The 27,787-nt window shown below is 43.0% G+C and overlaps 1 protein-coding gene and 1 non-coding gene across 6 annotated transcripts in view; one reads left to right on the top strand and one right to left on the bottom strand.

Annotated features, from left to right (window-relative positions):
• ANKS1A (ankyrin repeat and sterile alpha motif domain containing 1A) overlaps window positions 1-27,155 on the bottom strand; it is a 204,557-nt gene extending 177,402 nt beyond the window's left edge. For 3 of the 5 annotated variants that reach the window (XM_030802653.1, XM_030802654.1, XM_030802655.1), the window contains exon 1: window positions 26,802-27,139. In XM_030802653.1, the coding sequence (XP_030658513.1) occupies window positions 26,802-27,013 (212 nt within the window). In that variant the 5' untranslated portion in view covers window positions 27,014-27,139. Of the gene's footprint in view, window positions 1-26,801 lie in introns of all 5 variants that reach the window. The other 2 variants (XM_030802657.1, XM_030802656.1) reach the window with 2 other exon arrangements.
• Window positions 20,838-20,910, top strand: TRNAV-AAC. Its single transcript has one exon. It is a non-coding gene; the product is annotated as a tRNA-Val (tRNA).
• Window positions 27,156-27,787: the final 632 nt, after the last annotated feature.

The following is a 27,787-nucleotide window of genomic DNA, read 5'->3' as shown; positions in this document are numbered from 1 at the left end:
GCCCTTTGGGAGGCTGATGCAGGAGGATTGCTTGAGCCCAGGAATTTAAGACCAGCCTGGGCAGCACAGTGAGACCCCATCTCTAGAAAAAATTTAAAAATTAGTCGAGTGCGGTGGTACTCACCTGTAGTCCTAGCTACTTGGGAGGCTGGGGCAGGAGGCTCACTAGCCTAGGTGTCAGAGCAAGACCCTGTCTCTTAAAAAACAAAACAACAACAAAAAACCTACATAGGCCTAAAGCTCTAAGATGTTGACAAATACAGACCTGTGCTTATAGGCGGCAAGTCTACACTTTTTCCCGACAGCTGCAGTACTAATTACAGGGACTCCTTCACTCGCCAGATATCTGAGTACCTACCAAGCTCATGGCACTGACATAGGGGCAAGGAGACATAGTGAGAAAAACAAACAGACATGGCCTTAGCCCTGATGGGATTTATATTCTCATCAGGTAGATAGACCCTGGAAATAAATACAAGTGATGAGCTAGCTAATACTTCCTACTTCAAACAGAACGGTCTTCTATATATATGATAGGCAAAATTCCATTTTAGAATAAACTATAACCCCATTTTATAGCTGAAAGAAATCAGATACATTAAATAATTTGCCCAAGGTCGAACAATCACCTCAGTTTGGCAAGGCCTCAAAGTCCATGCTCTCTTAAGCACAGCAGGTCAGCTCTGCCCTCTGACTGCTGCTCCCAGAAGCTCTTATAAGACCACCAGGAAGAAACAATTTTACTGCTGCCCCTGCTCCCATACTCAGAGCCTTTGAACAGGCCTGTGACTAATAAATACCATTTTAGGCATCCATGGTACAATGTTAATGCTCTTCTCACTTTACTTGGGGGAAATTTTCCTTCTAAGTTCTGCAGAAACTGAAGAGTCAATAACACAGGAAGCCCAAAGGCCTGTTTTTTAATAAAATAAACCTAAAATGGTTACTAGGCCCTGGAGGATTTCTAGGTGCACAAGAAAAGGGGCTAACACATTCCTTTAACTCTGTTTCTCCCATCCTGGCCAACTCAGTATTAGCTAAGAATTTTCAAAACTGTTTCCTTTTCGCCCTTAGAAATATCTTGCTCACTACCTTCCAAACCAATTAAAAAATACATTGAACAATGTCGTCCTGAAAACACTAAATCAAATTATGATGACTAAATCGTTCATTAGGGTGATTTAATAAGTGATGATTATTTTTATTGGGCAAATGATGAGTCCTTAATTAATATTGTTTAAATTCTAATGTTTTTAATGATTTTTAAAAAATAAAATAGCCCAGTGTAAGAATCATTTGTATGAATTTTTTAAATGTCTACATAAATTTCTTTGGGTAGATGTCTACGTAAATTTCTTTGGGTAGATGTCATGCTTCCTGATTGATCAATTTTAGATTCAAAAACTATTGGCTGGGTAAGGTGGCTCACACCGTAGATGTCATGCTTCCTGATTGATCAATTTTAGATTCAAAAACTATTGGCCGGGTGCAGTGGCTAACACCTGTAATCCCAGCACTTTGGGAGGCCAAGGCAGGCGGATCACGAGGTCAGGAGATCGAGACCATCCTGGCTAACATGGTGAAACCCAGTCTCTACTAAAAATACAAAAACAAAATTAGCTGGGCATGGTGGCGGGCACCTGTAATCCCAGCTACTCGGGAGGCTGAGGTGGGAGAATGACATGAGCCTGAGAGGCGGAGCTTGCAGTGAGCCAAGATCATGCCACCGCACTCCAGCCTGGGCAACAGAGCGAGACTCCGTCTCAAAAAAAAACTACTTTATTGGCTGGGCACAGTGACTTACACCTGTAATCCCAGCACTTTGTGAGGCTGAGGTGGGCAGATCACTTCCAGTGTGGCCAACATGGTGAAACCCCATCTCTACTAAAAATACAAAAATTAGCTGGGTGTGGTGGTGCACGCCTATAGTCCCAGTTCTTGGGAGGCTGAGGGATGGGAAACACTTAAACCAGGGAGGCGGAGGTTATGAGCCAAGATTGTACCACTGTACTCCAGCCTGGGCAACAGAGCAAAACTCTGTCTCAAAAAACAAGCAAACAAACAAAAAAACCAACAACAAACTATTTTGTTTAGGCCAGGCATGGTAACTCATGCCTGTAATCTTAGCACTTTGAGAGGCCAAGGCGGGAGAATCACTTGAGCTCATGTGTTTGAAACCCTGTTGTCTCTACAAAAGCTAAAATAATTAGCTGGGCATAGTGGCACATGCCTGTGGTCCTAGCTACTCGGGATGCTGAGGCCGGAGGATTGCTTGAGCCTGGGAAGTCAAGGCTGCAGAGAGCTATGATCAGGCCACTGTACTCCAACCTAGGCAACACAGCAAAAACCTGTCACAAACAAACAAACAACTCTACTTTATTTAGACTCTCCTAACTGGTGAATGGGTAGGGGTGGGGTCAAAACACTAAGGCTTCAGCTCAGTCACTATTACAATGCGTAACCTGAAGTCTGTTCATTTCTCTGTGACTACTTATTTATACTGGGGGTACATGAAGAGCCTTTTTCAATTTTACAGGGTTGTTAGGGCTACCTGAGATTAAAGAGGTAAATGTGAAAGGTATTATTTAAAGTCAAGATATTTGATCATCTTTCTGTACCTGGCTCCTAACACAGGGCCTAACACAGACCAGAAACTCAGTAAACGTTTGAAAAGAAAGGATAAAGTTCCCTTTTGAACAAGGTGACAACGTTCATAAAGTACAGGAAAGGAAACTCAACCTTAAGGAACCAAATGGTGGGTCAGGTTAACCACAATAAAAACAGGCAATACACAAACAGCCAGCAGAACCACAATAAATGTTCTGCATCTAACCACCAAACACAGCCATCCATTGCTGCATGCCACACAAATACACAAAAGCCGGTCAAAAATGTCATCCAAAATCAATTTTGCTTCTCAATCCATCCAAAATGTATCATTTTCTTTTCAATGACCATCTAACCACCGTATCAAAGTATCCCTACTAGTGCACCCCTTTTCCTAACCCCAAATCGACTTTGTGGTAGAAAACTAATTCTGCAAATAAATGTCTATTAAAATCCTTACTATCTGTTAGGTGAGAAATGTTCAGTTATTTCAATCTATATAGTACTCTAAAATAAAATCTGTTGTTCATTCCTTCTCAGAGGCGAAGGGGCCTCTCTCTCATCCCAACAGTGTGCTGTTCCACCTCTGGGCAGGCCACACAGTCCCAGGGTCTGGAGCTCCTACTCCCTGAAGACCCCACTGAGGTTGAGGTTGGATAGTGAGAGAGAATAGAGCCGAGGACCAACCATCCCTTCTAAAGGGCTGCTAGGGAGAAAACCTAGACTTGGTTTTTTAACACAAGGTAACCAGCAAGTGATGAGGACACAGTCTACACAGGTATCAATGAAAAATGCTGACAGTGATGCTAATTACAGATGCTGGAGAACCAACAAATAAATAAACAAGAAACTGTGAACATTTGATTTGGCCATGTAAAAATTAAAACTAATTATAGTTACTTACGTAAACTGTTTACCTAACAATCATGCAGTACAACAATGATCACGCAAAGCATTCAAGGTGTCAGATTATGAGCGTTTGATTTCATCCCGACACTGAACAGAGGTCACATACTCAGCTTTCATAAATTGTAGCATGCTTATTTACTTACAATTTAACACTGAAATAAACATCCCTGGATGAACAAGAACTTGTGTTATTGCGAAAGTATTAATGGTTCCTGAGCACAACCTGAAAACTAGAATGGCGGAAACTCTTGGTGGCTCACAGCACTATTATAATGAGATTTCAAGGGCAAGAAACCTATCTTGTAGTTTTATTATATATGACCCTACGGGTACACTGCCATTGCTCTCCTATTCATTTGAATAAGGATTCTCTGCCCTACACACCACCGTCCTTCATTCTAAACTGTCAAGGATTTATAGTAACAGGAAATCAGGAGTTGGCATAAGCAGACGACTAAATTTTGGCTAGCTGGAGAGAAAAGCTTCCTTTCAGCATAAAGGGTATAATTTGGGTTTCTTAATGACCGTTCAGGGTGAGGACTCCAGACAATGCCAATCACAAAGCCTGGAGAATTTGTTTTGCCTTTTCTAGAAGTTTTCAATTCTATGTACACAGTCCTTGAGCCTCATGAGGAGACATTCTCATAGCCAAGAACCAGGACTCTCAGTGTGATTGACGCAGCCCTGGGTGGCTAAATAATACCCCTGCCAGTTTAAGGATCCCCCCACTGTTATCCTGCGCACAAGGAAGGAGATTACTACAGCAGAACACAGGCCAAAGCAAAAACAGGGTTGGCTTTAAGCTTGATAAAATCCTTTGAATCTAAACTATATTCCATTTCACAAAAAGTACCGATTTGGCTTTCTGCACACATGTCAGTAAATAAATAACTACATAAATCCTGAAAGGAGTAGGAAGGGCCTGTCTTTTCTTCTTTCCATATCACTAATTCCCACTCAGTTCAGAGGTTCACAGGTCTTTGCTGTGGAAACAAAAACAACCATCTGGAGACTTAGCTTTCACCATGATAAACAAAGATTAAACCAAAAGATTGATTCACCTGCCTGCTTAAAAAAATAGTTACCACACCACTCTAGGTCTCCATCTACAAACTCCTGTGCACACCAAAATAAGTAATGGGGCTGTTCTAAAATGAATACTACCCTTCTACTAGACGGTGAAAAAAGTGTTTCATTTCAGTTATCCCTATCCCTTACAAAACTCCAGTCCTTCCACAAAACCCCACTCTCTCATTTTATGTTGTAATATCCTATTCATTCATTCATTCATTCTTTCTTTCTTTTTTCTTTTTCTTTTTCTTTTTTTTCTTTTTGAGATGGAGTTTCACTCTGTCACCCAGGCTGGAGTGCAGTGGTGCAATCTCGGCTCACTGCAGCCTCTGCCTCCTGAATTCAAGTGATTCTCCTGTCTCAGCCACCTGCATAGCTGGACTAAAGGCACCCACCACCATGCCCGGGTAATTTTTTGTATTTTTAGTAGAGACGAGGTTTCACCATGTTGGCCAGGCTGGTCTCGAACTCCTGACCTCAGGTGATCTGCCCACCTCAGCCTCCCAAAGTGCTGGGATTATAGACATGAGCCACCACACCCAGCCCATTCATTCTTTTATGAGGCAGAGTCTAGCTATGTTGCCCAGGCTGGAGTGTAGTAGTAGTGTGATCACAGCTCACTGCAGCCTCGACCTCCCAGGCTCAAGTGATCCTCCCACCACAGTCTCCTGAGTAGCTGGGACTACAGGCACCATCACATCTGGCTAATTTTTAAATTTTTTGTAGAGACAGGGTCTCCCTGTGTTGCCTAGGGTGGCCTTAAACTCCTGAGCTCGAGCAATCCTCTTGCCTCAGCCTCTCAAAGTGCTGGGATTACAGGGCATGAGCCACTACACCCCGCCAGTAATATCCTATTTAGATGCAAAGTCATAGGAGAGATCACCCACTCAACTGCAAATCAACAGTCACCAAGTCCTGTTCATTCCTCCTGAATATTTCAAACTTAGCTTCCTCTTCATACTCACTGATACTACCTTCCTTCAGGCCCTAATCATTTTGCACTCCTAGTTAATCTCAACTCCTTTGATCCATCTTCCAAAAATCTGAAGTGATCTTCCTAAATTGCAAGTCCATAACTACTGTCAACGTAAAATCCAACTCCTTTACATGGGCATCTCACCTCTGTTACTACCGCAGCTCATCTCTTCCTACTCCACAGAACCCCTCTCCCTCCTACATACCAGGCAGTTACCTGCAGTTGTCTCAATGCACCAGGCTTCCAGACACCCATTCTTCGCACACACTGAGCCACCACACTGTACATGCACTCCAGCTTAAAATAACTCTCACTTTTCCCCTTCTTTGTCTGTACAACTCCTTTTAGCTCTAATACTCCACCCAGACCTCACCCCTTCAGGGAGGAACATTTCCCCAGCCCTGCCCCTTGTTTCCTCTCTGATGCTCCAGCATCCCTCTGTTTCATAGCACTCATCACACTATTCTCTATCTCCCCCATCAGAAGATCACAAAGCTGGGATTGAGACTTCTTTTCTCTCTATAACTGTGTTGGCCAGCACGTGATCTTGCACAAACAAGGCACTCATTAAATGAAGAAACTGCCATTATCTTTTGGTTCTAAATTAACTCAATTCCTTCTGCTTCCTAAGAGAGTTATGTTAAAAGCTCTTGACCATTTAAACACACTTAGAAATGAGAACTGGGTGTTAACTGATGTTCTTTGATCATATAAACTACTGGCAAGCGTAAGATGACTTTTCATTAATGATAATGATAATTATTATGGCAAATGTCAGTTGAAGACATAGAGCATGGCGCAATGGAAAAAACACTGACTTTGGCATCAATGACACGGGATTGAGTTTAGACAAGTTATATAAGCCCAGGTCTGTGTTTTACGGGAGAATTTATTTAAGTCTGGGAATGTGTCTAGTGTAGTATTTGGCACATACAGACCCTGCCCTGCTCCCACTCCACTGTTCTGCATGAACACGGGTGTACAGTGGAGAAAAAGAAACATATCCCCAGGCAAAAATTTACGGTGATCAAGGTCAGAACAGTGATAACCTCAAGGAGGGCATTTTTGGCTAGCAGGTGACACCAAGGAGACTTCTGGGGCATTGGAATGCTATCTTCACGATGATAACAGATGTATATGTAGGTAAGAATACACTGGTCTGTACACTTAATATCCAAGTGCTTAACTGTATGTAAATGATACTTCAATAATTTTTAGCCATATTTCTAGTGGTACAATAATTTTTCTTTTCTTTACTAATAAAAGAAACACACTCCCCTGTGACAGAAGACAACCCAAAAGACGAGGCTTGGAAGTCAAAAAGCATGTGTGCATACTTAAAATGGTGACTCTGCCCTGGGGCCATGTTGTTATTGTAAAGGGTCAGCAAATGCATTCGTACACCAAGCACCAGCAGTAGGCAGAATAAATGTCTCAGAATAATATATTATGATGTCTCTAAGGTACAGAGAAGCTAGTATATTTAATAAAACACAAGTTTATTTCAGAGAGTTACGGAGTTCATAATCATTCTGTCACAACATATTTTCTCAACCAACAAATACTCAAAGTACAACCACAATCCTGTTGAAACTGAAACAATTTTTTTTATTGTTTGAATTGTCTCTCTCTCAGGCTTAGAAATAAAGCACCTAGAGATAAAGTGGCCTGGACACAAGGTCTTAGACTCTATCAAGCCAGCATCCAATCCCATGACGATCCAGTACCAGCCAATCTTACCAACCTCACATCTGCTGACTCCTGCTGGATAGCCACTTACTCACTGCTGGGCAAACAGGTCTTTCTTATTTTAAGCTTCTCTACCTCTGCCTCTAGCTGTTCCCTGCCCTCCTCCACACCAATCTTCTATCAGCTATCTGAATCTTTGGCTTTCTTGAAAGGCAGGGCCCCACTTCCTAGGGGTATAAGTAGTCTAGGAGAGGGGTCTCCAGACCACCCTACTCCATTACCATAGCCTCTTCCTCCAAACTCCTCCAGCACTATTTACATCCCTGGCTCAATGGCTGAGTAACTAAAAGGAGGCTGGACTTCCTCTGTATAAATATTAATATTAGCAGCTGTCATTCCTACGTTCCAGCCACTGTTCTTTTTTTTCCTTTTAAAATAGGGTCTTGCTGTGTTGCCCAGGTGAATCTTGTACTTCTGGGCTCAAGCAATCCTCCCAACTCAGCCTCCCAAAGTGCTGGGATTACAGGTGTGAGCCACCATGCCCGGCATGCCACTATTCTAAGTACTTCACATGCATTACCTCATTTAATCATTACACAACTTTATATGAGAAATTCTATTATTATAGATGAAGGAACTAAGGCAAAGCAATTCAGAAAGCTATCTATACCTCCCAACTGGTAGGTGGCAGAGGCAAGATATGAAACCAGGCAGCTTGACTTCAGAGCCTCTATCAAATAGGCCCTTTGCTTGTTTACTTTTTATTTTGAAATAATATTAGGCTTACAGAAAAGTTGCAAAGATAGCACAGAGCCCCGTACCCCTTTCACCCAGCTTCCCCTTATGTCAACGTTTTACAGAACCATAGTAAAGCTGATCCTTAAACAATGCAGGTTGGAACTGCTTGGGTCCACTTACATGCAGATTTTTTCCAACCAAACGCAGATAAAAAATATAGCATTTGTGGGATTCAAAACCTATATGTGTGGAGGTCTGACTTTTCACATACTTGGGTTTCTCAGAGCTGACCTCAGGACTTGAGTATACAAAGATTTTGTTATAGATGGGGGTCCTCGAACCAATACCCCACATGTACCCAGGGATGACTGTACATTGATCAAAACTTAAGAAATCACTGATCAAAACTTAAGAAATTAACACCGGTACAATACTCTTAACTAAACTACAGACTTTGTTGATACTTCCCTAGTTTTTACATTCATGTCCTTTGTTCCAGGACCCTACACTGCACTGAATGGTCTTGGCTCTTGAGTCTCTAGTCTGTGATAGTTCCTCAGTCTTTCCTTGTCTTTCTCAGCCTTGACAATTTTAAAGAGTACTGCTCAGTATTTTGTAGAGTGTTCTTCAATTTGTGTTTCTGTTTTCTCATGATTAGACTGAGGTTTGGATTTGGGGAAGGAACACAAGAGGTAAAGTGTCCTTTCATCACGTCACATCTGGGGATATGTGACATCAGCATGACTTATCACTGGTGATGTTAACCTTCATTACTCGGTAAAGGCAGTGGCTACCAGATTTTCCCACTATAAAGTTACCACTGTTCTCTGTCCATATTCTATTATTTGGAAGCCAGTTTCTGAGTCTAGCCCACACTCAAAAAAGGAAGAGAATTAAATTCCATCTCCTAGAGAGAGGACTACCAAAGAACAAGTGGACATCGGTTGAAACCGCCATAGGAATTAATAAATATTTTGGGGAAGATACTTTGAAGCCATACAAATATTGTTTCTCCTTCAACTTTCACCCACCATTTCATTCTTCACTGATAGATCTTGCCTGCAGCAATTATTACTATGGTATGCTAATGGTGATTTTCTATTCCCCTCATTATTCCTACATTTATAATTGGAATTCTTCTGTAAGAAAAACCTATCTGTTCTCCCCCACTTATTTATTCGGTCATTGATAGTGAAAACTCACAGATAACCAAGCCAATTTCTTAAGGGAGTTGTCAAGTTTTGTGTTCCTAAGTTATCTGCTACAGTGGTATGCACAACATATAGTAATTAGGCACTAATTAGTATTTGCTGATGAAAGTTTCACGCGCGGAGAGAGCAACCTCCCACTCACACACTCCCATGGATGAAGGGAGAAGAGAGACCTCCTTCTCTTCTTGACCTTCCGGACCAGGCACGAAAAAGGCCTTGCACAGTTCCGGGCACACAGTAAGAAGACAGTAAGCAGTCGTTCCTTTCAACTCTGCAGATGCTTTAAGACACGCTGATGCACCTTTCCTTGGACCCTCTGCCAGGAAACGCTAAAAACACTGCCCCCTGCCAGCCATTTTTTAATGGTAAGAAAACTGAGCTATAGGAAGAGTAAAAAATATTCCCAAGATCATACGGCTAGATGGTGGTTGAGGTGGGACTAGGTGGAAGATCCCCGAGAGGCACTGCTCACTCAGGCCCTTCCCCAGAGCCAATGTGCACTCTAAGAGAGAAAAGTTCCTGGAGACAACGTTTCCTGCGTACAGTTTTTTCTGTCTAGCCATGTCCTCTTCCCTTCAGAGTTCAAGCACAGAGACTAGAGGATAAAACTAAGAGAAATGGATACTTTCCACTCCCCAGGGATCTAGACAGACCTTAACCAAGCTAAAATCCTACAACAACAGACTCAAAGCTTAACTCAAACTTAAGGATTTCTTTCAGGTAGTTACACATCAAACTAAAGGCTAAAATAAAAATCAATGAAAGAGGGAGAGACAAGATTTTGCTCTACTCAAACTCTGACGGCCACATGAAACCAAAGACCAATCAAAGAGGTGAAAACAATGTTAATCACAAGCAAAACAATGACAAAAAGCAGTTAATTAAGCTCTCTTAACTTTTGCTTCTTCATCTGTAAAATGGAAATAACAATAATTATCTTGCAGGCATGTTGTGAAAGTAAACTCAGCAAATACATGTATGTAAAGCCCTTGGCACAGACAGAGCAAAGTATTAAGTGCTCAAGAAGTGAAACCATCCCACCCATCCCAAATACACACATACACACTCACCCACAATACTGTCAGTAGCAATACCTATGAGCTATGGAGTTACTGACTTCAAATACTACAGTATGGGCTGGACTTTGCATTGAAGTTTGATCACGGCTGCAGGGCAACCTGAAAAAGCAAGAATCAGGCGGCTGGCCCCACTGAGGACAAAAGTCAATGCACAGACTCCATCAGGCTGGATCAGAGGAAGAGTGGTGAGCATGATGTGGTAAGGGTCAAAATCTCACAAGGCCCAGTTCCTGGTAATGAGGAAACCTAATGCCAGCCAGATTCATCATGTGATGACTCCAATAACCTCATTATGTCATCACCAATAGAAAATCAGACGTTGACTGGGTACACTGGCTCACACCTATAATCCCAGAACTTTGGGAGGCTGAAGCAGGCAGATCACTCAAGACCAGCCTGGCCAACATAGCGAAACCCTGTCTCTACTAAAAATACAAAAATTAGCTGAGCGTGGTGGCACACACCTGTAATCCCAGCTACTCAGGAGGCGGAGGCAGAAGAATCGCTTGAACCTGAGAAGTGAAGGTTGCAGTGAGCCACGCTCGTGCCACTCCAATCCAGCTTGGGTGACAGAGCAAGACTGTTGAAAGAAAAAAAAAGAAAAGAAATAGAAAAAGAAAAGAAAAGAAAATCAGAATCAGATGTCACCTTGAGCAATAGGAAGTGCAAAACTTTTTTTTTTTTGAGACGGAGTCTTGCTCTGTCGCCCAGGCTGGAGTGCAGTGGCACGATCTCGGCTCACTGCAAGCTCCGCCTCCTGGGTTCACGCCATTCTCCTGCCTCAGCCTCCCGCGTAGCTGGGACTACAGGTGCCCGCCATCAGGCCCGGCTAATTTTTTGTATTTTTAGTAGAGACGGGGTTTCACCATGTTAGCCAGGATGGTCTCGATCTCCTGACCTTGTGATCCGCCCGCCTCGGCCTCCCAAAGTGCTGGGATTACAGGCTTGAGCCACCGCGCCCGGCCTTTTTTTTTTTTGATATGGAGTCTCACTCTGTCACCAGGCTGGAGTGCAGTGGCGAGATATCAGCTCACTGTAACCTCCGCCTCCCAGGTTCAAGCAATTCTCCTACCTCAGCCTCCCAAGTAGCTGGGACTGCAGGCATGTGCCACCACACCCAGCTAATTTTTGTATTTTTAGTAGAGACGGGGTTTCACCATGTTGGCCAGGATGGTCTCAATCTCTTGACCTCGTGATCTGTCAGCCTCAGCCTCCCAAAGTGCTGGGACTACAGGCGTGAGTCACCACGCCCAGCCAACAATTTTTTTTTTAATTATAGGAAAGGCAATCCTGGTGGTTATTAGGTTATTACGTCATACAGTTAGCCCTCGATATTGATGGGTTCTAGATCTGTGAATTCAACCAACCATGGAAAAAAAAATATTCAGAAAAAAAATGGATGGCTGCATCTATATTAAACATGTACAGGCTTTTTGTCTCATTATTCCCTAAAAAATACGTTTTAATAACTGTTTACATAGTGTTTATACTGTATTTAGGTATTATAATTAAACTGGAGGTGATTTAAAGTATACGAGAGAATGCGCACAGGTTATACACAAATACTACGCCATTTTATATAAGGGACTGGAGCTGGAATTTTGGTATCTTCGAGGGGTCCTAGAATCAATCCCCCATAGAGACTGAGGGACGACTGTATTCATATTTTTTTAAAAGACCCAGATTTGTGGCCCAAACTCACAGCTGATTCAATCCATCAGAAAATGTTTTTCAGCCAGTGCTGTAATCCCAGCACCCTGGGAGGCCAAGGCAGGAAGATTGCTTGAGGCCAAGAGTTCAAGGCTACAATGAGCTAATATTGTGCCATTGCATTCCAACCTGGGCAACAAAGCAAGCCCCATCTCTATAAAAAATTTAAAAATTAAGTAGATGGGCTGGGCACGGTGGCTCATGCCTGTAATCCTAGACTTTGGAAGGCTGAGGCGGGTGGCTCACAAGGTCAGGAGATCGAGACCATCCTGGCCAACATGGTGAAACCCTGCCTCTACTAAAATACAAAAAAAAAAAAAAAATTAGCCGGGCATGATGCCATGTGCCTGTAGTCCCAGCTACTCAGGAGGCTGAGGTAGGGGAATCGCTTGAACCCGGGAGGTGGAGGCCCCTGTGAGCCAAGATCACGCCATTGCACTCCAGCCTGGCAACAGAGCAAGACTCTGTCTCAATTAAAAAAAAAAAAAAAAAAAAATTAGGCAAACTTGGTGGTGCATGCCTGTAGTCCCAGCTACTCAAAAGACTGAGTGAGGTTGGAGGATAGCTTGAGCTATGATCCCACCACTGCACTCCAGCCTGGGCAACAGAGTGAGATCCTCTCTTGGAAAAAAAAAAAAAGTTTTTCTACATGATGATTTGCCTGTTAAAGAGATACAGAGGTTTATGGGCAAATTGGTACAGTAGAATGACAATCAAACCCCACAACAAGCCAATTTGAAAGTACCAATATTAGGATAAAAAACACAGAAGACAGAAGTTACTGGAAATGAGTTTTATGGATTACAGTGGGAACGCCCCACACATACACCCAAAAAAACTTGGGTTTAGCTTCTTTATATCATTCTGCTAGTACTAGCAGCATTATACCAAACTTATAATTTGGTATAATGCATTCCTCTCAGCAAACACGGATATTTTTAAGTGACTGTGAAATGTCACCCAAAAGTATCAGGTCTTCATAGATATCTGCCAATTGAATGAGAAGATGCTAAGGTACCTGGACTGCTATTTTCATCAGTTTTCTCTGTAAATGAACTATAAATTTTACAAAAGAACATATGTTAAAGAGAAAGGTAACCGGAAATGATGGTTGGTAACTGAAGACAATAACAAGTCTAACAGATCATAATGGATAAGGAAAAGGCATCTTTTTTTTTTTTTTTTTTTGAGACAGAGTCTTGCTCTGTCGCCCGGGGTGGAGTACAACGGCGCGATCTCGGCTCACTGCAACCTCCGCCTCCCGGGTTCAAGCGATTCTCCTGCCTCAGCCTCCAGAGTAGCTGGGATTACAGCCACCGTACCTGGCCTGGAAAAAGACATCTTTTAAAAAGACAGCTCTATCAATTTGGTCGACAAAACATATCTAGTAAAAGTACTGGACCTGATTTTTTATACACTCCTTCTTTTAAAAAGAAAAACTTAGGCCAGGCGCGGTGGCTCACGCCTATAATCCCAGCACTTTGGGAGGCCGAGGCGGGCGGATCATCTGAGGTCAGGAGTTCCAGACTAGCCTGACCAACACGGAGAAACCCCGTTTCTACTAAAAATACAAAATTAGCCGGGCATGGTGGCGCATGCCTGTAATCCCAGCTACTCAGGAAGCTGAGGCAGGAGAATCATTTGAACCCGGCAGGTGGAGATTGCGGAGAGCCGAGATCACGCATTGCACTCCAGCCTGGGCAACAAGAGTGAAACTCCGTCTCAAAAAGAAAAAATAAAAGAAATAAAAAAGAAAAATTTAAACCTTAAAATGAAGCACTAAGCCCGGGATCATTTATTTGAAAAGTCTTTTGAAACTCTGCTCTGGGTCTGCTAAAGATGGCAAGAGAGACTGCTGATGAGTGACTAGCAAGAAAACTATTCTCCAGCTGAGTCTTAAACACACAATTATGGAGATAGAAATAGATTAAAAAGTAACAAATGTGGAATCTCTGCCAATTTCAACATCTAAAGTATTTTCATTTGTAGGTAAAAAGTAATAGGCCTATTCTATTACTGTTAGGTATATAGGACCCATAGGTATTTTCAGAGCTACTTAGCTAGAATACTACCTTCTCCTTATACTTTCCACCTTATACTTCCACAGACGTCTTTTTGGTAGCCATGATTCTGCATAAAATAGGACCCTTAAAGGCCTCACAAACAGAACACCTCAGTCCTGTCTGGGCATGATGGCTTACGCCTGTAATCCCAACACTTTGGAACGCCAAGGTGGGCAGATCTCTTAAGCCCAGGAATTCAAGACCAGCCTGGGAAACATGGCAAGACTCCGTCTCTACAAAAAATACAAAAATTAACCGGGCATGGTGTCATGAGCCTGTAGTCCCAGCTACTCAGTAGACTAAGGTGGGAAGATTGCTTGAGCCCAGGAGGCTGAAGTTACAATGAGCTGTGATTGCATCACTGTGCTCCAGCCTGAGTGACAGGGTGAGACCTCATCTCAGAAAACAAACAAAAAACAACAACAACAACAAAAAAAAAACCCCACCTCAGCCCAGTTCTAGGCCAGTCATTTAACCAGTATAAAATCATCAGTAAAAAGGGCACTAATACCTGTATTGAAGGATTGTGAAGATTAAAGTACCAAGGATTATGGAAAGTAACATTTCCCATCCCATAATCCTAGGCTTCAAGATAGCATCAACAATCATTTGAACCAGCCAGATAATACTGTCTGAACATCATTTTATGGGCCAACTAATTATTATTTGAGAATGCAAATTTTGGTTGTTAATCACTAATGAGGGAGCCAATTGTTTAAAAAAAAAAAACAGAGTTGGAAATAACTTCAAATACACAGGCTTTTGGTTTCACGCCAATTGTTTAGATTCACTTCCCTTGTACAAACTTTGGCCCTGGTAGCGCATCTAGCAGTTTATGTAGCTTATGGGTCCAAAACTAATTTTTATCATTTTGAACTAGTTGCGGGGGGCACGGGGACCGCTTAAATTTTCTCACAGGTAAAATTCATAAACACATGCACCTACATGAGGTGAGAATTTTCTAGAAGTCTGAAAAAGCAATGTGAGAGCTGTAGGGAAGTCCCCCACATTCTCTAAACTACTATATTATTTGGCAAAGACGTAAAGGCATTCTCCTTATCTAACTTTCCTGTATTGCAGGGAATTTGCCAATTTTTTTTTTTTTTAAATGAGCCTACCTCACTGTATGTAGTCAAAGTCTTTCCAAAGGACTTTGTGTTACATTCTTGGGTAAAAGGAAGAAGTCCCAGTTGCACAATAACCAAGAGCAAAGACTCTGGGGCCTGCCTGCCTGGGTTCAAAACTAAGCTCTAACTTTTACTAGCTTACTGCACCTTGGCAAGCTACTTCATCTCTCTGTGCTTCGGTTTCCTCACCAGTAAAATGGCAATACTACTAGTGTCTTCCTCAAACAGTTGTTATGGCCAGGTGTGGTGGCTAACGCTTGTAATTATAACACTTTGGGAGGCTGAAGCAGGAGGATCGCTTGAGCTCCAGAATTTGAGACCAACCTGGGAAACATAGTGAGACCCCATCCCTGTTTTTGTTATTAAAAAAAAAGAGAGAGTTGTTATGAGGACAAAATGAGTTAATATTTGTAAAGTGCTTAGAAGGGTATAGCATGAAGTAAGTGGTATAAAAGCAACTATTAAACTTAAAGAAATCCCTAATTAATCTTTTCAGCAAAATTTTACCTAAGCATATAGTAAGTGGTCACTTAAGTCTCATCCAAAGAGACTGATTCTCCAAGTCTCATCCAAAGAGACTGATTCTCCAAGTGGCCAAATGCAGTGCTTTATAAGCAAAAGTTTTGGAATCACAGAGATGCCAGGCTCTGCACTCCTCTGTGTGGCCCTGGGCTAGTCACTTTAACCTCTCTCTTAACTTTTGCTTCTTCATCTGTAAAATGGAGATAACAATAATTATCTTGCAGGCATGTTGTGAAGGTAAACTCGGCAAATACATGTATGTAAAGCCCTTGGCACAGACAGAGCAAAGTATTAAGTGCTCAAGAAGTGAAACCATCCCACCCATCCCAAATACACACATACACACTCACCCACAATATGTCAGTAGCAATGCTTCTGAGCTACTGAGTTACTGACTTCAAATACTACAGTATGGGCTGGACTTTGCAATGAAGTTTGATTATGGCTGCAGGGCAACCTGAAGAAGCAAGAATCAGGCAGCTGGCCCCATTGAGGACAAAAGTCAATGCACAGACTCCATCAGGCTGGATCACAGGAAGAGTGGTGAGCATGATGTGGATAGTTATGAGCAAAGCCAGGACTGGGGCTCCTCCCCAGGCACAGCAAAGAGTTAAAGATCTAAAAACCATATCAGAAAGTCTAAGAACCTTTCAGACACTCAGGTAAACAGCCCTGAACTGATTTGTTTTGTAATCTTTTCTGGCCATCAGTCTTTTTGTAAATAGGTCTCAACTATAATTTAAAAGAAAAAATAAATTTGCATCCAGACTGGGCAACATAGCAAGACCTCATCTCTACAAAACAACAGCTATTTTTTTTGTTTTTTAATTACTTTTTTTTTTTAAATAGAAACTGGGTCTCACTATGTTGCCCAGGCTGCTCTCAAACTCCTAGGCTCAAGTGATCCTCTGACCTCAGCCTCCCAAAGTGCTGGGATTATAGGTATTAGCCACCATGCCGGACCATAAAGCTGTTTTTATTTTATTCTGCTTGGAGCATATTGCTCCATGCATTTGTATTACTAATGGCCCTCTTCTAAACATTTGGTCTATGAAAAAGAACAAGTAAAGCCCTAAGTTAACCATTAAAAAGTCCTGGGCTTGCACAAAGGTTACTTTCTGAATATAAGTAGTATTTAGCAACCATAAATCAGTATATTACTTCCCAGTCAGAAGGACCCAGGAGATGTAAGGGGCCTCAGAATTACTATGAGTCCTCAAATTCAACAACATGTATGTTTCTTGTTGTTGATTTTGAGGTGTAATTTGAATACTCAGCTGCTGATTTCTGCAATGGCTGAATGTTGAAACTACACCTACCATTCTATTGAATATATCAAATGTTATAAGCAGAATGTACACACAAACTTATCCACATGCATGTTCATCACAGAGCTGTTCTAATAGCAGAAAACGAAAAACAAACTCATGTTTCATGTCAGGAAAGGGGTTAAATTAATTACAATTCATATATACCACGGATATCACATCCATTTAAAATGAGGTTGAGGAGGACAGAAAATATAGGAAAGTGTTTTCACAATACAGTTAGTGAAAACATGAGACAAAGTATGTACAAAATAATGTCACTTCTGTTAAAAAAAAAAGTTTGCACAGAAAAAAACAAGATTGTACACCAAAATTTCAAGTTAATTTCTGTAGATGGTAGAATTATAACTGACCTTATTTTCTTCTTAGTGCATTTCTTTGTCTTGCAATTTTTCTACCATAAAGGCAGAGGTTTACAGTCCCTTATCAACAATTCAGAAATCCAAAAAGCTCTGAAAATATATTTTCATAAGTTAGCAGCAAAGTCATTTAGCTGCAAAACCTGACCTACACTGATATGAAGCTGCTTCATATTTATCCCATTTAGTCAATATTTACAGGTTTTGCTGTAGAAATATAATGTTTCCAGGGTGCTGCCACAATCCCACTAGGGACTCAATATACAATATTGAGTCAGCACCCTGAAAACATATCTGGCCCCAAGGTTTCAAACAAAGGATTGTGGACCTGGATTGCTTTGTAACTTTGCCACCATTGCCAATTTTCAGGCTTTTTAAAACTATGGGACTCTTCATAGTTTAAAAGGTTGGGAGCTTCTGCTATGAATTATTATAAATGTTAAAATGGCAACATCAATGAAAGATATGTCCTTAACAGGGTCCTCACTCTGATTCATCAAGGGTGGCAAGCATCTGGCTCCCATTAGATGATTCTAGCAGCTGAGGGTTACCAAGCCCTTGCCATGTGCCAGGCATTATATGCCTTACATCCTTTAGCTCATTTAATGCTGCTTTAGAAGATAGGTACCATCCCAGGCCCATTACACATATGAAGACACAGAGGTGCAGAAAAGTGACTTAATTTGCCTAAGTCACAAGGCAGAGTTGGGTCAGAGCCTGATCCTTAGCCGCCATAGTATGTCCTCACCACTTAAGTAGGCCAGGAGGCAGTTCTGCTTCCTGGATCAGTGGTAATAATATCACAAACAGATACAACTATCTTGTTTCAAAGCAGAAACAACTGACTTGTTTTAAAAACTCTTTTTTGATTTGTAAACTAAACAAACTTGATCTACAAATTACTGAGAAAGGATAAATATGAAGCCATACCATATAATTTCTAGTATTACTACCATTAACTCTAACCACACCAAAGTTATGTGAAGATGTTCTATGAATGTAACATATTATACGATATAATTTTCTCTACCACAGAAAATCTCCCAATAATCCTTTGGAAATCAGTGTGGGAAATATTTTCTGAGAGCTCTCCAAAAAACAGACCAAGTTCCTACCCACAGGAGAGCCTGATTTTTCTAAGAACAAACTCTCCACTGTCTACTTCTGGGGTTTCCTTAGTGTTTCTGGGCTAAAAACCCAGTAATTTACTTTCCCTATGAAAGACTAGGGCAGAAATAGCCTGGACTTCCTTTTGCAAACCAAAATTCACAGCTGTTTTGGGTGAACAATCCGCTGTGGGAAAAAGAACCTCCTGAAGGGATTTTTCTGGCCAAGAATGTAACTTTCACTGGGACCATAACCTCCTATGACCCGTGAACATGCTGAAGCTACTAGATACAAGTCAAATTCTTCAGATCACAAGCTTGTTTCATTGTTTCTTGTCTCTAATTTTTGCAACTAAGAGAGTAAAAACTGAATTTCAATTGGAGGATGCAGGAAAAAGGAGACCACTGACTTTAAATCTTAAACTTTGTAGTAAATTTTCTTTTCACTGCAGCCTCAACCTTCCACCTTCTGGGCTCTAGCAATTCTCCCACCTTTGCGTCTCTACCTCCCAAGTAGCTGGGACCACAGGTGCATGCCATCACACTCAGCTAATTTTTTATTTTTATTTTTTTTGAGATGGAGTTTCACTCTTTTTTGCCCAGGCTGGAGTGCAATAGCACGATCTCAGCTCACTGCAACCTCCGCCTCCCAGGTTCAAGCAATTCTCCTGCCTCAGCCTCCTAAGTAGCTGGGATTACAGACGCAGGCCACCACACCCAGCTAATTTTGTATTTTTAACAGAGATGGGGTTTTACCATATTGGCCAGGCTGGTCTCGAACTCCTGACCTCAGGTGATCCACCCACCTCAGCCTCCCAAAGTGCTGGGATTACAGGCGTGAGCCACTGCACCTGGCCTAATTTTTTTATTTTTTTTGTAGAAACGAGGTCTTGCCATGTTGCCCAGGCTGGGTAAATTATCTTTAATTCTAAGTGAATGCCTTACGCAGTTTAAGATTAGGCACCTTCTAGATTTTTACATATAAAGTAACTACCACAAAAGTCATTTCCAGGCATGTTACCTTTTTTTTTTTCCTTTTGTTTTTTAACAGGGGAACCACACTCTGCTTTAGGGAAAGCAAAAATGTAAGTAGAGCAATTCCAAAATGCAGGAACAGGGCTGCCATCCCAACAAAATCACACTTAAAGGGAGTATTTTAAAACATTCTTGGCTGGGCGTGGGGGCTCACACCTGTAGTAATTCCAGCAATTTGGGAGGCTGAGGCAGGCAGATCACTTGAAGTCAGGAGTTCGAGACTAGCTTGGCCAACATAGTGAAACCCCCGTCTCTACTAAAATGCAAATATTAGCCAGGTGCAGTGGTGCATGCCTGTAATCACAGCTACTCAGGAGGCTGAGGCACAAGAATTGCTTGAACCTGGGAGGCAGAGGGTGCGGTGAGCTGAGATTCCACCACTGTACTCCAGTCAGGATAAAGGAGTGAGACACTGTCTCTGGAAAAAAAAAAAAAAAAAGGCCGGGCACGGTGGCTAACACCTGTAATCCTAGCACTTTGGGAGGCTGAGGAGGGTAGATTGCCTGAGCTCAGGAGTTCGAGAGCAGCCTGGGCAATATGGTGAAATCCCGTCCCTACTAAAATATGTGCGCCTGTAATCCCAGCTACTCGGGAGGCTGAGACAGGAGAATCGCTTGAACCCGGGAGGTGGAGGTTGCAATGAGCCGAGATCGTGCCATTGCACTCCAGCCTGGGTGACAGAGAGAGACTCTGGCTCAGGAAAAAAAAAAAAAAAAAAAAAAGAAAGACATTCTTGAAAAACTATTTTTAATTAATTAAGATAGTTTAGTGGAAGACCCAGAAAACTGCTATGCTAGTGGATAGTTGCATTTTATCTTGTTTTTGCATTCTCTTAGAAGAGCAGGGACTTAGATCAGACAAATCCAAATCCACAAGGTCTGTTTCCAGGCCCTTCCATTCTACAATCCTTACATGGTCAGTGTTGCCCTCTTCCTTAAGATGTTAAAATCATTTTGCTTAAAATAGGCACTTTCAAAAGAAATCTGGCACAGTAGTGGGCAAAAGTAAAAAGGTCAGCATGAGAAAAGGCTGTCATGCCATTATAATCTCCAAGCTTCAGATCCATTCTGGGAATGAATAAAGGACCATTTCAATAGAATGGTTATGCTAATCACTGTTTAAAAAATAATAACAGTAATAAGAGGAAGAAGTCTAGCCTGGCATGGTGGCACGTGCCTACAGTCCCAATAGCTTAGGAGGATGAGGCAGGAGGATCAATTGAGCCCAGGAGTTTAAGGTCAGCCTGGACAAAATTAGCAAGACTCCTGTCTCTTAAAATTTTTTTTTAATTGAAAAAAAAAGAGGATGTTTCCGTAGTGTAGTGGTTATCACGTTCGCCTAACACGCGAAAGATCCCCAGTTCGAAGCCGCGGGGAAACACTCAGGTTTACAACATTTTGAGGCCGGGCGCGGTGGCTCAAGCCTGTAATCCCAGCACTTTGGGAGGCCGAGGCGGGCGGATCACGAGGTCAGGAGATCGAGACCATCCTGGCTAACAGGGTGAAACCCCGTCTCTACTAAAAATACAAAAAATTAGCCGGACGTGTTGGCGGGCGCCTGTAGTCCCTACTCGGGAGGCTGAGGCAGGAGAATGGCGTGAACCCCGGGAGGCGGAGCTTGCAGTGAGCCAAGATCGCGCCACTGCACTCCAGCCTGGGGGACAGAGCAAGACTCCGTCTCAAAAAAAAAAAAAAAAAAAAAAAAAAAAAAAAAAACCCAAAGTCCTTAAATAAATATTAGGAAGCTTTCTTTAAAACAATGAATTACTTGTCATATTTTCTGACATTTGGGAGAATCTGTTATTATCCTCCAAATGAGGTCCATTTTTCAAAATTTTTCATGTTTCATTCCTTATTTCAGAACATTTTCACATCTTGGGAAATTCATATCTGTTTTGGAATAGTTTTTTCTTTTTCTTTTTTTCCCCAAACAAATTGGCAGCATAAAAATTAGTTTACAGCCACATTCATTCCTACTCTCTATAAATTTTCAGATTCTCCAGCAAGTCTCCTTGGCATCCTCTTTTCTTATTCACCCTTCTCATGCTTGAGAAATTAAGCATAAAATATTCCTAAACCATGACATAATCTCCTCAACTGTGATCTTTGGTTTAGTTTCTCTGTGCTTCTGAACCCTAAGAAGTACATTTCACTTTACTTTTCCATTCATATACATCAGTATTTAGTTCATAACTCAATTTACAGTTTGAAGCTACTGTGGCTGGTTTTCTTTTTTCTTCCTTTTTTTGGGGGGGTGGTGGGAGGACGTGGTCTGGCTCTGTCACCCAGGCTGGAATGCAGTGGAACAATCTTGGCTCACTGCAGCCTCAACCTCCCAGACTCAAGCAATCCTCCCACATCAGCCTCCCGAGTAGCTAGGACTACAGGCGCACACCATCACGCCCGGCTAATGTTTGTATTTTTCATAGAGATGGGGTTTCAGCATGTTGCCCAGGCTGGTTTCAAACTCCTGGGCTCAAGTGATCCAGCCGCCTCAGCCTCCCAAAGTGCTGGGATTACAAAGGTGAGCCACTGTGCCCGGTCATGATTGGTTTTAACATTTCCTTTTCTCAGATCTTTTTGGCCTTTTAGTTGACAGAATTTACTTTTAACCAAATCTTATATTCTTATACAAGAGTTTCTTTCTTGGAAATCAGTATTTCACTATAACTCTAAACATAGCAAACTCTCTTGTTACATGAGAATTTGAGTGCCTGCTACGTGCCCAGAGCTAAAAAATATTCTAAGTTAAGAAGTTTGATAGAATGCCTATCCCAAGCTCCCAAGGTATAGACCGAAGGCATGCATCCATTAAACAATTAGAAAATGAGTATTATATAAAGTATAATCCATGCAATCCAGAGCCTCTGTAAGCCTAGACATTTTGGATAACTGTGCTTTCTAGATAATCTATTGCTTATCCTTTTAAGTAACAAAAATTATATTTAAAACATTTTGGATAGAAAACTATATTTTTTTCTTCTTTCACTAACAAGCTATATTGAGCATAATTTAATCTTTATCTGATGGCTAACAGTCATAATAAACATAACTCATAGCACAAAGATAGAGTAAACTGATGCTTGGGGCTTACATAGGTATATAGGGCTATATACACCTATGTTAATAGATTCAAACAGCCGGGAGGTGGGATAAATTATGCTAAATTTGTATGCTTTCTCTGTCTCCTTTTTGTTGACCTGTCACACAGATGTATCATACTACTATAAACTCTGTAAGGGAACAGAACATGTATGAAGAGACGGGCTAATTCTAATAGACCACCTACAATGTCCCAGGTCTCAGACATATTGTGCAGTGCATCTAGCAATCACTTGGCCTGGCACAAAGTACATCATCGGTAAACATTGGGTATATGAATGATTCCTCTCCCTTACTTACTCTTTCTAATCTGCCATGCTTGGAAAACAGATCCCCAAGCATGAAAAAACACCATTTAAAATGTGTCAGGCAGGGCACTGTGGCTCACACCTATAATCCCAGCACTTTGGGAGGCTGAGGCAGGAAGATCGTTTGAGCCCAGGGGTTCGAGACTAGCCTGGGCAACATAGTGGGACACCATCTCTACAAAAATAAAAATAAATAATGTGTCGGTATGGTACTTTGCACAGAACAGGTGCAACACGGCAAAACTGTATGTGCTGAACTGAGGATGACTAAGATTGAGGACTTAGAATATGCCAGGAATTATGGTAAGTCCCTTACACACATTATCTAAGATGATATCTATAAGGCAGATCGTATTATCCCCATTTTACAGATGCAGAAATTGAGTATCAAAGTGGTTAACTTGAATAATGTCAAGCAGCTAGTCAGTGGTGGCAGTGGAATGTGAATCCAGGAAGTCTGACACAAGAGCAAGTGGTCTTAAATGTAATGCTATACTGTCTCTGAATAAATATCCAGTAAATAAGGAAGGCTAGAAGAACACAAAGTTTATAACAACATGTTTTTCTAGTAGAAATCTTCTTTGCTGACTTTCTGATTCTCAGGTATAGTATCAATTGGTGAGGGTTGCTAGATGTAAACATTATACTGACAGGCCAAGGCGATCAACTGTGAAAGCTAGGCAAGCAAAGTATACTACAGATGATGTGCTCCAAAGACATGGAAGCTTGAGAGATCTGTATGTATTAGGGTCATCAGGAAGGGCTTTAAGAAGTTAAAATCCTAAGCCCAAGCTGTGTAGAGGAAAAGGGATGGGTAAGAGAAGAGGGCATTTTGTAGCTTAAGAATAAACACAAAGCCTTTGTGGAAGACGGGATGGGGGAACACAAACAGCTGAATACCCAAACACGTGTGGTCTGGAACAGTTATTCCACTGCAACTGTAAGCTCCTATTCCTGCCAGCTTTACTTCATCACTCAGACACCTGGACAAAGGCAAGTTACAGTTGGCAGTACAAGTAGGGGTAGAATATGGCCGCTAATACAAAGGCCAAATCTGAAGCTATGATTCCACAGCTCTCATTAAATAATCCAGGGTCTAGAGGGGAGAGAGGGTTGGGAATAGAAGTAACCTACCCTGCACTATGTCCACATCTAAAAAGCCAGGACATACTGACCTAGGCATGGTCTCATTTGCTCAGAAATCTTTTACTAGCTTTAACCAGAGTCACCTCTAATTAGTGTAACTAGTGCCTCCAGATCCTCCCTGCCCCTAGGAGTCACAGGAAGGAGAGGCTGGGAAGCTCTTAGGCATTTACCCTCTCTACAAAAGACACAGAAGCAAGTCAAGGTGAGCCAGCTCTCTAACTCTAGGCAACAGAGAGTTAACACACTTTATGGCAGAGACAGGACACATCAACAAGAGGCTGAAAGTAGAAGCATTGTGCTCAACAGGTTTCCTAGTCTTGCTTAACTGTATTAACTATATGGCAGTTAAATCCTCAGCAGAGTTTCAACAGTCTCCGAGTGAGCGTGTTAAGAATAACTTGACCTGAGGCCGGGCACGGTGGTTCACACCTGTAATCCCAGCACTTTGGGAGGCTGAGGATGGCGGATCACGAGGTCAAGAAATTGAGATCAGCCTGGCTAACACGGTGAAACTCCATCTCTACAAAAAATACAAAAATTAGCTGGGCGTGGTGGCGCTTGCCTGTAGTCCCAGCTACTTGGGAGGCTGAGGCAGGAGAAACGCTCAAACCCAGGAAGGCGAAGGTTGCAGTGAGCTGAGATAGTGTCACTGCACTCCAGACTGTGGACAGAGCGAGACTCCGTCTCCAAAAAAAAAGAATAATTTGACCTGTACTTGAGGGTGGGAGATATGAGAAACTTCTCACTTTAGCAGGATATGCTGAGGGTTAAGATGTCTCTGGAAAATCTCCAACTGCTATGTCATCAACTCATTAAAGACAGAGGCATCTCCAAACCTGTACAGTCTTGTCACCTCTCAGGCATCAGAACTGCAGAGTGGCAAATCCAGGTAAGATCCAAAACCCAATTCATGCATTCACTGTACATTTATTGAACACCTGTAAGTTGTCAGGCACTGATCTAGGGACTGAGAATATAAACATGATGTATGGAAGTATACCCATCCATTATTATTTACCTTTATTATGCCCAGCCTCTCAAGGGTCCAGGCAGGAAGTTCTTCTGTTGCCTAAGGAACACCAAATAAGTTTCCGTTCTCATTTCTGTGCCTCTGATCATGCGGTACCCACCCGAAACATGCCCATCATAACTCACTTACCCAAATCCTCACATCCTTCAAGGCCAGCTTAAGTCTCCCTCCTTTTGGAGGCCCTGACTTCCACTCCATCCCTAAATGATGTCTCTGTTATCTGAGCTGCTAGCAATTACACCGAGTAATACCATCCGCCATCCATTTATTTAGAAATTTATTGTCCTCCAACTGATACTTTTATTTCTTCAACAAATCTTAAGTACCTACTTATACTGCTTTTTAAAATCTTCCTGTAAAGACCTGGGTTGGTACTCAGTGCTTAATATCTATTAATAACAATTTATTAGCGCCTTAGGCTTATATGGTCCAAGCTCACTCAAACTGAAGTTACAGAAAGTAATGGGGAACAAAAGCTAACGAAGCCATTTCTAAATGAACTTCCACTTCTTAAAAACCTCAAAAGAACAAGGAAGGAAAAAGAAATCAGGCTATGAAAGCGCTGCTGAACCAACACATTTAACTCACACTAACAAAGCACCTCCAATCCCCCTTCGAAGCCACACAAAACTGATGTTTTCCCCTCGGTCCTTACAGCTCCAGATTGAAGCGTTTAACAATAGACCTTGGAAAAGTTTACAGCATCCCTCGGTTTCCTAAATAAGTCTCTGCCTTTATTTCTAGATGAATAAGCCCCCGGATGAATCCTGCATATGCCACTTAGACTAATCCAATGAGGTTCACTACAAGGAACTACAATTTGAACTTCAAGCACAAGAGAGGCTCAAAGACGAACATCTTGAAAATGATATATCCAGAGGCAATTTTAATATAAACAAAAGCGAGGGGCCAGGCGCGGTGGCTCACGCCTGTAATCCCAGTACTTTGGGAGGCCGAGGCGGGCGGTTCCTGAGGTCAAGAGTTCGAGACCAGCCTGGCCAACATGGTGAAACCCTGTCTCTACTAAAAATACAAAAATTAGCCGGGTGTCGTGGCGGGCGCCTAATCCCAGCTACTCGGGAGGCAGAGGCAGGAGAATCGCTTGAACCCGGGAGGCGGAGGTTGCAGTGAGCCGAGATCGCGCCACTGCACTCCAGCCTGGGTGATAGAACAAGTCTCCGTCTCCGAAAAAAAAAAAAAAGCGACGTCCTGTGTAGCCTGGTGGAAGGTTCCAAGTTCCTAAGAGAAGAAAATCAATAGAATTTCCTCCAGAGGAGCCTCGAGATTCTACAAGGCGTAGGAGTTTCTGCAGGTGAGGGAGATCATATATATATATATATGATATACATATTTGCTCTTAATTGGCTTTTGTGAGCTACTTCAGCTGGCACCCTGTAGCGAGCAAGGGTGAACCCCGGCTGTGCCATGCGGCGGAGGCTGCCACCTGGGCACTCCCACCATTCTTCACAGCCGGGTCAGAAGGGGAGACCAGGCGAGCCCGGAGCAGCGTGGACTCGGACCCGCGCGCCCTCCGGTACCCTGGCCCGCGGGCCGCCTGTCTCGCCCCGGGCACGCCACAAGCCCACCCCGCCCGAGTCTCAGGACCCCCGATCTCTCTGGGGACCCAAGAGACGGGTCGGGGAGAAGGGGTCTGCAGGCAGCGGCCCGGCCCCGACGCGTACCCACCTGAGCAGACTGGAGAGGGGATGGCTGGAAGAGCCGAGGCCGCCGCCGCCGCCGCCGCCGCTGCCGCCGCCGCCGCCGCCCCCAGAGCCGCCGCCGCCGCCGCCGCCGCCGCCCCCAAAGCCTGAGGAGAGCCGCTTCCCGGACAGCAGCTTCTCCACCGCCGGGAGGTGCCCGGTGCGGGCCGCCTCCAGCAGCTCCTGCTCCTTCCCCATCCCCAGGGCCGCCACCCGCTGGACCCCCTCCCCGGGGCTGCAGATGAGCCTGCTCAGGCTCCCAAACTTTCCGTCTCCGGGCAACGCACCCCCCAAACCGGCTGGGGACACCACCCCCTCCCTGCCTTTTCCCCACGAGCGCGTCACTTCCGGGATCCGGCGTCACGCGTCACCGCGCCCCCGCGCCCCGCCCCCTAGCTCACCTAGCTGGGCGGGGCTCCGCGGACCAGCGCAGGTGGACTTTGCTGTGCCGAGACAGGCCTCTCGGGGCATGGGGACAGCGCCTTGTGGGCCCCCATTATACAAGTGGAAAGGGACAAACAGGCCCACCTGTACGCGCCTCCCGAAGTGCGCTGCTTCCCCAAAGGTTTTGGGAGCTCCTGGGACAGGAAATACGGTAATTCGTCCAGGCAGCATAGAAACAAAGAGATAAATATGGTAACGCGCACCTACATTTCCAAGTCCATTCTTTCAGCACGCATAAATTAAATATGTAATAGGTGCGGGGACCTAGTCATACCAAGGTGAATAAAACGCCCTCCCCCTCGTATCTCAATGAGGGAAGAGAAGAAAATTTTAAAATAGAAATATCCTCACCACTTCATCCTCCCAGTACATGAACTAGTTCATTAAAGTAAAATGTTCAAAGGAGACACCTTCCTCTCTTTAGGCTTTCCTCCTAGTTTTGATGAGATTAACCAAACTGATAGAAAAGTGTCAGACTTGTAGAAACAAACCTGAATCTTGAGTACTGGCGAACTGAAAAAAATCATT

This window comes from Nomascus leucogenys, chromosome 22a (assembly GCF_006542625.1).
Source record: "Nomascus leucogenys isolate Asia chromosome 22a, Asia_NLE_v1, whole genome shotgun sequence".
Lineage (NCBI taxonomy): Eukaryota > Metazoa > Chordata > Mammalia > Primates > Hylobatidae > Nomascus > Nomascus leucogenys.
This window is presented reverse-complemented; position numbering and strand designations above follow the sequence as displayed.